Raw genomic sequence first — 13,937 nt, 5'->3', positions numbered from 1 at the left:
GTGTGTGTGTAAGCATTGGGTTGAGGGAAGATGAAAGGAGCCCTCTGAAGCACAGTATTTGGTGCAGGGCCTCTTATAGGGTAGGGGGCTCCCTGCAGGTCCAGCGGGGAGCATCCTGGAAGCAGCTCATTGCGTGGTCCAGGCAGTGGTGGAGACATAATGGCCTGCAAAGATTGGATGGGTTTGAACAGGCAGGAGGGAGATGAATCATTTTGGGCGTGACAAGGCACACAGCCAGCAGTCCTTAGATGGTAAGGGACCATCTTTTTGTTCTGGATTCATACAGCACCTAGCACCATGGGGGCCGTGGTCCATGACTGGGGCTCCTGGGCTGTCCCACAATAATTTTAATGAAACTGACCCCCCCACACACACGAGAGACCATCTCAATTAGCAGCGGCCACCTTGCCATAAGCACCCAGTAGGCACCATCCCCAGTTCCTGGGCCAGTTGCTATGAGATGAGTCCAGCCAGCACTAGCAGAGCAAGGGAGAGAAGCTGTCCCAGGGGAAGGGGTTGAAAACCTCAGCAGCTCTTTCTGCCCCGGCAGGGAGGAAGGAGAGAGGCAGGGCTCCGGTGGGATCCGAGGCCGATGGGCGGCTCTCAGATGGGCTCGCACAAGATACGTCTACACTGCAGCTGGGAGCAAGGCCAGGGAGACAGACTCACACTAGCAGAGCTCAAGCTACTGCGCTAAAAAGAGCAGGGTGGGCGCTGTGGCACTGGTGGCGGCAGGGTGGCCACTCCCACGCCCCGGGAACACTGGCTCTTCCGGTGCTTCTGGAACGGTGGGAGGCCGGCGTGACCCCCTCTGCCTCTCGGTGTGACCTCGCACATACGGCGCCTGCCACGCAGGATGCTATTTCGAAGGGCACCCTGCCCCCGCCGGCGTGCCCTTGCACACACGGTATGTGCTCGATCACACTGGCGGGGGGGGAGCAGGGCGCTGTTCAGTGGGGTGTCCCCGGCCGGTCTGATGCTGGACAAAGCCACATCCGGTTTTGTCTCAGTACCGGACAGGGGACAGGTGTTAGTAAAGCAGGACCTTGCAGTTTGCAACCGGACTAATGGCTCGCTCCCAGCCACAGTACCCATAGGGTCCTTCCCTCTGGGCCTGTGATGGGACGTGCTTTGGCCATGTTCCTCGTCCTTACCAGGAGGTTTTCCTAGGGTTGAATCCTGGGTGGTTAGGGTAGCCCATTACAGGCTTGTCAGATGGGCTGCGAGAGGAGGACAAGCTCCCCCAGGCCAGCCCTCTCCCGTCGGTGGCTTGTCCAGCGGAAGATACTCCAGAAAGGCCTGTTGCCAGAAGCCAGGAATGAGAAGCGGTTATAGCTTCCGGGCCTGTGGTAGCCCTTGGGGGCAGGCGTGTGTGTGGGTGGTTGTGTGCTTTTAGTATACACCCCAGCGCAGGTGGACGTACACCCCCAGCTCTGACTGAGAGCAGTGTGGTTGTGGTAGTGTGGGTGGAGGGATGGGCTAGCCGCTCAAGTGCGTACCCAGGGCTTGGATGGGTTTATACGCAGACAGCTAGCTCGTCCCACCGCCCGCACCGCTGCGGAAGCACTGCTGGCATTAGCACGTTAGCTCAACGACCACTAGCATGTATATGCCTGCCTGAGCTGGGAGTTTCAGCTCCGAGCTGCAGTGTAGACGGACCCTGGACAGAAAGCTGCTCTCTTAGCAGGCAGGTGTTTGGGGCCTTGCTGATCCAAACAGTGACAGGTGCTATACAAACCCAGAGATGGTTCAGAGCGAGGGATTTGCTTTGGGACCAGTGCAAGTAAATGCACTGTTTCAGCTAACGCCATCTTGGCCAGCTTATACCTCTTGTTCCCTTGGCCTCCAGTCATCTTTTTCCTAGGAGAGCGGCAGATGCCAGTGCAGCTGAACGGTCTCTTGTTCGCCGAGCTGGTTTTGCCCCAGGTAATCGGTCTCTCAAGACCACGTTTCAGCCGCCATGATGTGGGAATGAAGATAAGGCACTGCCGTTACCGGCCACTTTCTCCTGCTGTGCTTGAGTTTGTATCACCTGCTCAATGGGCTAATTAGGTGATCGCCATCAGATGGGGAAGTGGAGTTCTTCCTTCCTGCACCATCCCTTCAAGAGAGGTAGCGTATTATTCCTGTTATACCAGCCGAGCTGGCGCTTGTCTGCTCAAGCCGCATCGCTGCCTCTGTATAATTAAGGCTGTCAGTCAAGCTCAGATGCCTAAACTCTACAAACTCTGCGGCTTGCCGGGATTGCTCACAGGGCTGAATTGCTTTGCAGGCAAAGGCGCTCTGCTCTCTGCTCTTTGGATCAGATTATTATTATCGGAGGAGCAAACTGGAGCAATGGGGACCAAAATTCACCTCTCGGCAGGGGTTAGATAACTCCTGTTGGTGACTTCTTCTCTGACTGTGTCATTTTCGGGTAACTGTTAAAAACAACCTCCCCTTCCAACCTGTCCGCTCCTTGCCCGCCAAGCATGGAACAGCCCAGAGCACAAGGGAGGTAGATGAGTCTTTAAGCGTGGCCTTTCATCCATTTGCTTGGGGATCTCAGCAGGGGATGATGAAGCAGGGTGACTGTGTGTTCCAGAGGCAAATGGAGATAAATACACCAAGACTTGATTGCCAGACATCACCTGGAATGCCGGGTCAGTGTGGCCAGGGCAAACTCAGGCAGCCGTCCCCTGTGCACTTGAGAAGGATCCCTGCCTACCGTTCTGTGCAAAGTCTAACGTCACACTTCCTCGTCACCCCCTTTTGACTGATGAATTGTTGAGTCACCTCCATTGGTTTCCTTCACTTCCTTGCAGGCTGGGAACTCAGGAGCTGCAGACATGGCTGTTGAGGGGCTAGTGCGCTTCAGAGCACAGCACAGATACTACTTTGTCTTTCTCAAGAAGCTGTGGAAGGCGCTGAGGCTTCTGCTGAGTGTGGGTAAGAGAGCTTGATCTCACGCGAGTCCTGCCAACCCATCTCCTGCCCCGCTTATCATTTGCGTGTGGTCACCAGGATCAGAGCCCCACCACGCTAGGCGCTGTACGCTATGTAGTTAGAGACAGCCCGTGCCCTGAAGAGCTTGCACTTTACGTAGACAGGACACAACAGGTGAGTGCGGCAAAGGGATGGAAAGGAGGAGGGAGGGCAGCTGGCAGGGTCTGTTACAAACACAAAGGCCAGCTGGCTGGGGTGCGGCTTTCCCCATTCAGTCTCGCCTGGTATGGAGCTTACTCTGGAGGCAGATGTGGAGAGTCTGTGGCTGGAAGGCACCAGGGGAGAAGCGACCAGGTGGTGTCCTGTGCCCCTGCCTTCCTTTGGGAGCGCCCTTAGTGTTTGCCAGGCCCTAGGCTCAGCTGTTTCCAATGGGGAACTCTGCAGTCCCACGGGTGTGAGCCTGGGCGTTTGGGCTCCAGCACCATTTGTTTCTCCCTGAAGGCTACGGCAGTGAGCCCGAATGAGTTCAGTGTTAATGCCTTTTCTACCCATATATATACAGGGGCCAATCCTGCCTGTCTTTCTCCCCCAAAACTCCTATTGATTTCAATGGTGCGCAAGGAATGTAGGGCTGGGCCTTTAGATTTCCCTTGCAAGGACATGGGTTTGGAAGCAGGTAGAGCACAGTTATTATTATTTACAGTGTTATTTGTATTATCATGGCACCTAGGAGCCCCAGGTATGGGTCGGAGCCCCACTGTGCTAGGTGCTGTACAAAGAAAGAACAAAAAGATCATTTTTTTCTCTGTCCTGTGCTCCTGTGTTTTGCACCCACATTTTGGGGACAGAGTTGGGGTTGGGGATGTTTGGGTTGGATGTACTTGTGGGAACCGATTACCCCGTCTAAGAGAAACACGAGAGGTTTGAAGGAGCCTGCTCTCTGCATTTCCTGATCGGTGCAGATACAAGTCTGTCGAAGAGGAAAGGAGAGAGAGAGAGAGCTGGGCTGAGTGTAAATGAAGCTCTTGCCAACTGTTCCCAGCAGAGGGCACACTCAGGATTGCAGATGTAACTCAGTGCCGCTATCGGTGGTGTACTATGGTTAGAGGGGGGTGGGCCAGAGAACCAGGACTTGTGGGTTCTATTCCTGACCTTGGAAGGGAGTCTGTGACTTAAAGCAGAGGGCTGGAAGTCAGGGCTCCTGGCTTCTCTTTCGAGTTCTGCTGCTGACTCAGTGAGGGGCCTCGACAAGTCACTTGCCCCCTCTGCGCTGCTATGTTGCCATATTACAGAGGGGGGGAAATAATACCTACCCTACTGGGGTGGTGCAAGACTTAATGTTTGCAAAATGCAGCCAGGGCCTGGGGTGGAAGTTGCTGTACGAGGGACTATTAACAGAGAGTCCCGTTCAGTCCTGGCCGGTGAGGGACTAGTTCTGATCTAGCCGCTCGGGGGCTCCCCTGCTCCGGATCAGTATCCGCAGGTCTTCAGCCTTCCCTGGCTGAAACTCACACCTGGGGGGTTGTGCGCTGGGGGGGGGTTGTGCGGCAGGTGGGCCTAGCTGCGATGCTGCTGCCATGCCCAGGGCCTTGCTTCCCTCTTTCAACGTGTCCATTTCCTTCGACAGTGCTCAGCGTGCAAGTTCTCCAGTACTGCGAGAAGCTGCTGCGCGATGTTCCCTTTGAGTAAGTCGCCCTGCAGTGCTTCCTGTGCCTGATGTGCGTGACGCTGGGCTCGGTGTTCCTAGCCGGGGTTCGGTAGCCAGAAACGCACCTCATGTAAAACTAGGATCTTTCCATACTGGGACAATGGAGACCGATCACTCTCTCCCAGTGTGGGGCGCAGGGAGCCTGAGGGAGCTTGGGTTCCACCTGGTAATAAGACGGCTGAATTGTGGGGCAGGGAGAATGGGGCGGAAGCAGGAGGGGTGCTCTAATGGACGGTTCTGAAGCAGAATCATGATGGGTTAGAGAGGCTGGAGTGAGTCCGGAGGACTGGGAATCAATGAGCCATGTCTCTTTCACAGGAAGGACATCAACATTTGCAGGAAGCGCTTTGCATGGAGAAATCCCATTCTCGGCAGGTGTGTTAGTTGCTTTTGATTTGTCCTGGGGTGTTGGTGAAGGAGGGTTTGACACTCTGATGTGGAGGGGAAGGGCAGTCCCGGTGCGTGGGAAATCCAGCAGACAGGAAGGGAGATGTCGCTTGTTCCACTGTGAATTCGGGTACCGCTGTGAAGGCAGTGAACCAGCTGAGGCAAGAGTCACTGAGGACGCCCAAGGGGAAAAGCAGGCCTCGCCTCCACCCCAGGGCAGAGAAATCAGAAGATGACTCAGCGTTTCCGAGACATCGGGAGACCAAGGCAAAGGGCATAGATTGGGGAAGTGGAGTGCGTGAGCTCAGAGGGGATTTCGCCATTGCAGGCTGGGCTGAGACGTGGGGCGGAACCAGCAAGGGCTAACGGGGAGGGACGTGGCTGCTTTCCTAGAAGTGCTTGGGGAGGGCACAGAAGCAGCCGAGTGCCCTAGGTGAACCTGGGCGCTCAGCCCTTGTGGAGAGGCTGTGACTGGCGCCTCCTCCCCTGGAGCTGGCTGCGCTGCTAACACCCTGGCTCTCTCTTGCTAGGTTCGAGCCTGACTGGAAGCCGTTCCTGACCAGCAAGGAGTTATTCTGGCAGGACAACACCCCTGCCAGGAGACAACTGAATGACCTTCTCCAGTTCCACGTGCTTCCCTTTGGACTGAATAACTCGGGTATTGCTCTCCCCTTCTCCAAACGCTCCCTCTGCTCGCAGTTAACCCGTGGGGGCACACTGCGCCTCAAAAAAGACTGTCCATTACACAGCCACATGGAGAGGTAGAAGGTGGGGGTGGTGCTCGGGTGGAAATGTGCCAGGGCCCAGCAGAGCCAAGGATTTCCTGGGTAGGTAGTCGGGCTGAATGAGCCTCGGCTTTCCACCCTGGATAGGATCCTTTGCAGATGAACGTGGAGAATGGCAGAGATGGAGGAAGGAGGAAACGCTTTAATTCTATTCTCCAACTGGGCCAGGATGCGCAGGAGTAGAGTTGATGAGTGTTGTGCTCTTAAAGCTTCCATTGCAGTCCATGGTCAGAGTCACATTGACCCCTCAATGGCCAGTATCAAGGCCCTTGGTTCTGAACGGCCCCAGTGTGTGCCCTGATATTTGTACAGCGCCCAACGTGCGCGGGGCCACTGGACAGAAAACCTAGGCTAAATATGATCTCTGCCCCCAAACAGCTTGCCAACTATCCGGAGCAGTGACGTGGTGAGTGAAAGCTGTGGGGAGAAGGGAGGGCCGAGGCTACAGCCCTTTGGGGCAAAGGGCTGTGTGTTTGGCCGGGCTGCCCTCGTGCAATGTGTCATGTGTGTCTGAGCCACTGTATAATAAATAGAGAAGTCCGACACGCACCTGTCCCAGGGCTTGTCTGTACAGAGACTCAGTGCATGGCCAGCTGGGGTGTAAATCTACAGCACGCTGGCCGGCTGTGCGCTCAGTGGCTGTGTGGATCCTGTCACTGCGCATTCAAGTTCCCTCATGCGCTTTGGGTACCGCACTTTGAGACAGCGGTAGGTCAGAGAGCAGCGCAGAACTTTTAATGCAAGGCAGCAAGGTCTGGGCTACCTCGCTGCAGCTTTGCACCCCAGCTTGCCAGGCCCCGAGTCTCTGTGTAGACATAGCCCTAGACCAGGATGTGGAGGGTATTGGGCAAACGGGAGGAGGAGTGGATGAAAGCTGGGGCTCGTGCCTCCTGGAAGGGATTACTGAGGCCAGGCAAATGATTGTTTAACCTCTTTCTCCTTTCTGTCCAGTTCTCTCTGCGTTCCGCACGCTGCAGCTCCTTCCGCAGCAGGGGATGCCAGAGTCCATTGAGCGGTAGGGGGCTGGGCTGATGGGTGTGTCGGGGGGATGACGACAAGGGGTTAGCAGCTTGGTTTGGAACCTCTGTTTCTGAGGCTCATCAGTGTTCTCCCTCCCATTCTCCTCTGTGACACCCCACCCCTCCAACCCATCACCTCTGCTGATAGCCTGCTGCCTCTCCTTATCTCCCAGAAGGCTCCTCCTTCCCCCCCTGCAGGCCCCTCTGAACTTGCCATTCTGGGCCGCCTTGGCCCCCCATGGCATCAGAAAGGTCACTAGCTGCCTCCCTTCTCATTTCCATCGCACTCTCGCCTCTGTCCCCCTCCCCCACCACCTTCCCGGCACGGAGCGGCTCAGGGCACCCACAGTTACGTGCATGCGTTTGTGGTGCTTCTCCAGTCGTGGCTGTGGAGCATGGTCCATCTGCTGGGCAGCTTTTAGCCCCTGGGTTGCTTCCCCCTCCCACCAGTGTCTTGCAGCCCCTGCAGTACAGACCGTTGCCCTTGCTGCCCTCCTTCTCCACCAGCTTAGCAGAGGCTTCAAGCACGTTTCTAGGCCTGTTAGTGAGACTCCATGCCTTGTTTCTCTCTCTGTAGGGCATGTCCCACAGCCAGCAGAGTCCAGTATCCCTGTGTTGCAGGGCTAACCAGCTAATAGGCTCTGTGGGTTGGATTGGCAGCTCTCCACACCTTGCCTACCTCTTTCCTGGTAGAGCAGCCAAACTCTCCTGGTGCCGGGCTGACTCTGCAGCCACGGGGCATTGTTCTGGGGAGACCCATTAGCATGGTGGACAAGCCCTGTGGAATACTGCTCTATAGGGGGAGAGCCTGGGCAGAACCAGGCCTCACGTTCATGCCAGTGATTCTCCTCTCTCCAGTCTTCGGTGCAGAAGGTGCGTTGTGGTTGGCAACAGTAACTCCATGCGCGGCCGAGGCTTCGGGGCGATAATTGACTCGCACAATATCGTCATTAGGTATTGAATTCTCCCTGGCACTGATGTGCAGTAGGGGGGCGAAGGGATTGAGTAAGTGCTTAGCCTTTTTTTGCATGGGAAGTATAATACCTTTGACCCCTGAGTTAAGGGGATCCGATGGCCTGGTCGCAGTCTGTGGCCAGACACACAAGTAGATGCCCCAGTTGTCAGAATTCACAGCTTCCAAAATGGCCGGCCTTTTCCCTGGGGGGCTCTCTGGGTACATCTACACTGCAATAAAAACACCGGGCGGGGGGGGGGGGGGGGGGGGGGGGGTGGGTTCAGAGCTCAGGCTTCAAGCTGAACCCAAATGTCTGTACTGCAATTTTTAGCCCCACTGCCTGAGCCCTGCAAGCCTGAGTCAGCTGACCTGGGTCAGCCGCGCCCATGCCATGGGCCTTTTATTGCCGTGTAGACGTAACCTTTGACCTGTTCCATTTGCTCATTCAGTGGAAGGAAGAAGGGTCTTGTCAAGGCCTTGGTTTGGAACTTGGGAGAACTGGGTTTAATTTCCGGCTCTCCCATAGATTTCCTGAGTGAAAGTAACTTAATTTCTCTGTGACTCAGTTCTGCATCTGCAAAATGGGGCTAAAATAATACTACCTTCTGCCACCCTTTGCCTGTCTTTATTTAGACTACAAATTTCGTGGATCGGGGACGATTTCTGACGATGTATATGTGCAGTCCCTAGCGCAGTGGAGCCATGATATCAATTGAGGCCACTAAGATGTTATAAATAAGGAAGTAATAAAGTAAAATAAGCACACACACGTGTGAACAAGTCTGGCCCTGGATTCCACCCAGCAGGGAGCAGTGGACATGACCAGTTTGTGACACACTGTATATCCGACATGCTCTCAATGCTCTGCCTTTCACCCCTCAGATTAAATAATGCTCCAGTGAAAGAGCACAAGGAAGATGTGGGCGAGAAAACCAGCATCCGGCTCTTCTTCCCTGAGTCTGCGCTGCCCAATCCTCTGGACAACAACGACAATGAAACGCTGATGGTGCTCGTTCCCTTCAAGAACCTGGATTTCATCTGGGCAAAGGAGATGCTGCTGAAGACAAAGAATAAGGTGAGGCATCTTAAAGGGCTATCGGGAGGTGCTGGGCCAGGTTGCATGAGATAAGGGTGAATGAAGAGGTTTCAGGGTTCTCTTGTGCTCTTCCGTATCACGGGGTGTAAATAAGCAACCTGCCTAGAGCAGTGGCGTGACCCCAAGCTTCTAGTCCAATCTGGATCTCAGCTCATCTGTCCTTAAATGCGAAGACTGTCTACATGGGGCCTAATCCTACAAGGCTGATGCCGTTGAGAGCAGGAGAAAGGACTTTGGACCAGATTCTGCCATCCTTACTCAGCAGAGAGTCCTGTTGCTTCTAATCGCATAGCGAGGTGTAACTCAGTGTGAACATGGGTTGCAGAGTCTGGCCCTTGGACTGCACGAGGGTAGATGTAGGCTAGGATTTCGACAGTTAGGCACCCAATTCCCTTTGAAATTCAGTGGCAATTGGGTGCCTTTCTCTCATTTGCACCACTGAAAATCTTCCTCTTAGTTACTAGCCTCTTGCCAGTTACCCGCTGGTGCTGGCCTACCTTGTCAGATGACTTGTGTCTGCTACCTTTACATGATCTCTCTGAGTCAATTACCTATCGCTGTTGTTCTGTATTCATTTATTATCTGTGCTAATCACATGCCCTTGGATACTCTGCTGCTTCCTAATGACTCGACAGGTTGGGATACGGCAGCTGTATCCAAATCTCTCTTCCCCTCTCTCTCTCTCTCCCCTACAGACTGTTGAGGGGTTTTGGCGCCGGCCTCCTAGTGAATGGAAGGGGAATGCGTCTCACCTGCGGGTTCTGCACCCTTACGTCACCTATGAAGCAACCTACAAGTTGCTGCAGCTGGAGAAGTCAAACAAGGTACGGCCCTGACTGCCTGGCAGCGAGAAAGCTCTGGGGTCCTACTTGCCCACGTTAACTCTGTGCCGTACAGCATCATGGCAATACGATGCTGCCCAAAGCAGAAGTGTAGAAGCTGGGGACGGAAAGACCTGTTTGGTCATCAAGTCCATCTCCCCGCCAGTGCCGACTGCTTGCCTTCAGCACGATTCCTGTTGCTTTGTCCAGCCTCACTCTAAATGGCCAGAGCGATGGGGGTTTCTACCCCGTCCACTAGGAGACTGTTCCACTGCTCTCTATGTCTAGAGATTGCTGAGTTTCATCTTAAATTTCTCTTTCTTCGTTTCGGCCCACCACTCCTTGTCATGCCTCATTGACCAATCTCTCCCCCGCTTGGTGAATACTCAGCCAAGCTGTGCGTATTCAGTTCTTCTCTTTCCCCATCAGATGGGCCCATGCGGATAATGGGTTTCTGCAAGGAGAGAGGAATTTAGGTTTGCATCCCTTAAAACAGTGTTGTATGAAGGAGAGCACAGGGCTAATCCTGGTGCCATCTCCTGTAGCGTTAGTTTCCCCATTCATTGGGGCACCGAGGATTATTTAGTTAATAAGTATAATCATTCTTTGTCTTTTGTCCTGATCCTCAGAGTGCTTTGCAGCCATTAATTAATTCAGCCCCACAGCCACCACTGTGCATTCAGGAAGCATTATAAAGGGCGTTTGCTGAGAGGGAAGCTGAGGCAGAGAGTGTCTAAATGACTTGCCCAAGGTCAAGCAGTGATTCATGGCCAGGGCTGGGATTGGGCCTGGGACCCAAGTCTCCCGATCCCCAAACTTGTGTGCTACGACTTATCCTCGCTGAAATGCGTGGAGAGTGCTGCAGTCCATGCAGAAAGTGCTAAGTGTGTACTTAGACACTGGAGAACGGATGGTACATTCTCCCCAGAGCTGAGCTTTTTGCACCTTTTCTGCTTGGTCTCATTTTTTTTTTTCAAATGTGGGTATTCATTTATAAATGCCTGTGTTGCCTTTAAATGACTAGCTGGATTTTTGTAATGTTTTTTGGCTACAGACTGGAGTTTAATTCACGGACTTGAATTTAGCACACACTAACCAGACAGAGTATGCCCAGAAGTCAGATAGGGGTAGACTACATGCATGCTCAGTAGCGTGTGTAGAGCTGCTCTGCCTGCTTGATTCCTTCCAAAAGCTCATAGATCTCCACGGTGGTTAACATTTGACTTTTCCAAAGGGCTTGGTTCTCACTACAGGCTACCCTGTTCTGCACAGCATCACTTTCAGAAGGTGCATCTTGTGTTTATGTCAGGGAAACGTCAAGTCCTGTAAACTCAGCAGAAAAATACCAAGACAGACAGAAGGGCAAAATGAGGGGTGGAGCGGGCAGTTGGTCCCAAATGCAGTGGGGTTGCTTGGTGCTGATGTGGTAAAAGTTGAGTTCAAAATGCATAATGTACTTTCAAAACCTGTCATATCCTTTTTATGCAGAAATATTCCACCACCGGAATCATTGCTCTGAATTTAGCCCTCCATATCTGCCAAGAGGTCAACATCATAGGGTTTGGTTACCCTGCCGTGAATGACAATACTACGCCAGTACACTACTATGGCAGGGAGCATCTGAGCCAGGATGTGGTAAGATTATCCTTGTCAGGCTAACCTATTCCTTGTGACGACACCTGCTAAGAGAGGCTGGGAACTCTCCCACACTCAGTGCTGCTTCACCGTTCCCCACAGTGACTCCTGCTGGGAGAGGCTGAGACTGGAGTAGCTGGGAGCTCTTTGAGAGAGCTTCGGGTACAGACCATGTATACGGCAGTACAACATTTGGAATGGCAACATGGGCCTGCTCCAGTGCCCGTTGAAATCAACGGGAGTCTGGCTATTGAGTCTCATGGGAGCTGGTTTCCCATCCTGTTGCCTTCACTATCTTGTTTGTCTGCTTCTCCCTGGTGCCCATCTTCGCGCTCATGCACCAGGGCCTGCAAAGCCACTTCCCTGATCTCATGCAAATCCCTGCTTCAGTCTCACTTTGTCCATGCCACCTGCGAGAAATTAGCCAGCTGCGTCATTCATTTGTTTAAAAAACAGAAACCCTATCACCCTTACCCTGCCATGCTGCAAGACTGCGTTACTGTCTTGCTGTTAACCCTTGCCATTCCGGACCCCTTCTCTTCCCTCCAAGTCTTTTTACCCCTTTTTATTAAAGTTACATTATTAATGGTAGTAGCAGGTAGAGCCTGCAACTGAGAAAGGGCCCTTCTTGTGCTGGATGCTGTACACACGTAGCAAGATACAGTGCCTGCCCCAGAGAGCTTACAAACATAGGACGGACAGACTAAGGATGAGAGTGGAAACAGAGAGATGAAGGGACTTGCCCAAGACTATGCAGCAAGTCACTGGCGATGCTGGGACTAGAACCCAAGTTTCCTGTCTCCCACTTCAGTGCTCCTGGCACAGCACCGTACTGATGTTAGCTTGTGAATTCCCTGGGGCTGGGGTCCTGGGTCAGATCCCCGAATGGTCGAAATCGGGGTCACTCCACTGACACTGGTTTACACCAGCTGTGCATCTGGCCGTGCTGGGCAGCGTCCAGCACACAGTCCTGGGTGCTGTAAGAAATGATCCATGACAACAGCACTTCTCTCCGCAGTTCCTGATGCACAACATCAGCAGGGAGCAGGCGTGGCTGCTGCACATGATGGAGCGGGGGATGATCTCCGACTTGACGCGCCCTTCCTCCTTGTCCTGGGGCCCCTGAATGGGGGCAACGCCGCACGATGTTCCGGGAGTTGTTGCTCTGTGCACCAGTGTTGGGCCACGGTTGGCTTTTACTTTTGTTGTTCTGAACTGTATCAGGCAGGGCAGGCGCTGTCCTGTTTTGTGCCGGGCGGGCAATAAGCTCTGGTCCTTCGGCGTTTGACTGCATGGCTCTGATGACCTGTGGCCTTCGCCTCTCATCACTGATCAGTAGCTGCCTTGCTGGAGGAGGAAGAGTGCCGCAGCCCTCCCTACTCTGCTCGCTAGCCACTTGTATTAACCCTCAAGTTGAGAGGCCAAAGCCCCTCAGTGGGGACATTCAGGGGTGATCTTAGACTGGGTCCCTTACAGTTCCCAGCCCCTTTCTCCAGAGCCTCAAGTGAGAAGGAGCTGGGCCCGTCGACTTGGAGAAGGATTCTGAGCATCCGATGTCTCAGCTGATCTTTGAAAGGTTGGGAAAAGTTATTGGCGGCAGGAACATGCTGATGAGTTTTTCTGTTTGGAAATAAAGACAGAGCTGTTCTAAGCAAGACAGGGAGTGTCTCTGACTGGCACCAGGGCTGTGGGGAGCGGTTGTTTGGAGGGGACTAATGTGGATGACCGTACACAGTGTCGTTATGAACTCTTTGATGCTCCTGGATCTACAGTTACTGCCCTCCTCCTCTGCACGCTCTTGATGGCTTTGCTTGCCCCTCCCAGTCTCCCATGACTGCATAGCCACCCCCGTCCCATTGCTCACCCTGCCGGAGTCAGGAAGTTGCTGGTCTGTTCTCACATTTTGCCAAAATTGCCTCCTTGCATCTAATCTCACTTGTAAATCTCCTGTGACATGCTAGCCCACGACTGGCTTGGACACCAAAAACACACCTACTGGATCTCAGCCCCCCACTTACAGCTTCCTTCCACCCTCCCCTCCGGGCAGCCAACCCCCCCACACCCCATTTTTCCCTGCCTCCTTCCAATCCTCCCTCACTGCCACATTCACCTTTCCTCAGCCCCATTCATGGCTCATCTCACTTTTCTCCCTCCCTGGTACAGCCTCCCCACCCTGCTCACTCACCTTTCTGCAGCCCCCTGTCCTGGCCTCACTAGAAGGCCTTGCCTATATGGGGAAGGTTTCTTGGTGAAAGCCAAGGGGTGAGTTTAAACTGATATCATGCTCTCACTGTGACTCCCGGGGTGGACACTTTAATGTGGGTACAGCTATATAGCCAGTAAAACTCTCCTGTGTAGACAAGGCCTTAGCCTCCTCTCTCTCCCCTTCCTGCAGCTAACATGCAGCATTCTCAGTGCTATCTATGCTCCTTTTCTCCTTGGTAACTTCTCTGGCTTTAACTCTGCTCCATCACCCCTGCAACGTGGCCACGAGCAGTTTCCCCTCAGTGCCTGCGCTAGCCCAAGAGCTTTGGCCATAGCGATGGCCCTGCCAAAGACCAAGGAGGCAGGTGCCGAGCTCACCTTTGCCTGCCAGATGCCCACAG

The 13,937-nt window shown here is 53.8% G+C and overlaps 1 protein-coding gene across 1 annotated transcript; it reads left to right on the top strand.

The window, feature by feature from the left end:
* Nucleotides 1-2,828: 2,828 nt before the first annotated feature.
* Nucleotides 2,829-13,177, top strand: LOC137148708 (CMP-N-acetylneuraminate-beta-galactosamide-alpha-2,3-sialyltransferase 4-like). Its single transcript, XM_067541627.1, has 10 exons — nucleotides 2,829-2,928; nucleotides 4,553-4,610; nucleotides 4,952-5,008; nucleotides 5,551-5,678; nucleotides 6,757-6,820; nucleotides 7,683-7,778; nucleotides 8,662-8,854; nucleotides 9,571-9,699; nucleotides 11,185-11,331; nucleotides 12,350-13,177. Exons 1-10 carry the CDS (start codon nucleotides 2,829-2,831, stop codon nucleotides 12,455-12,457), a joined length of 1,080 nt encoding a protein of 359 aa, XP_067397728.1. The 3' UTR covers nucleotides 12,458-13,177.
* Nucleotides 13,178-13,937: the final 760 nt, after the last annotated feature.

Source organism: Emydura macquarii, unplaced genomic scaffold (assembly GCF_026122565.2).
Source record: "Emydura macquarii macquarii isolate MOO-44397 ecotype Brisbane River unplaced genomic scaffold, CSIRO-AGI_Emac_v2 contig_691, whole genome shotgun sequence".
In the NCBI taxonomy this organism is placed as follows: Eukaryota; Metazoa; Chordata; order Testudines; family Chelidae; genus Emydura; species Emydura macquarii.
Note: the sequence above shows the minus strand (reverse complement) of the source record. Positions and strands in the feature narration are given on the sequence as shown.

What these genes read in the sequence shown, in the direction of transcription:
- LOC137148708 (XM_067541627.1), top strand. Translation starts at nt 2,829, where the DNA reads ATGGCTGTTGAGGGGCTAGTGCGCTTCAGAGCACAGCACAGATACTAC. An exon ending in CTTTGGACTGAATAACTCGG is followed by an intron (nt 5,679 to 6,756) that starts GTATTGCTCTCC and finishes CTTTCTGTCCAG; the next exon opens with TTCTCTCTGCGTTCCGCACG. An exon ending in ATGCCAGAGTCCATTGAGCG is followed by an intron (nt 6,821 to 7,682) that starts GTAGGGGGCTGG and finishes TCCTCTCTCCAG; the next exon opens with TCTTCGGTGCAGAAGGTGCG.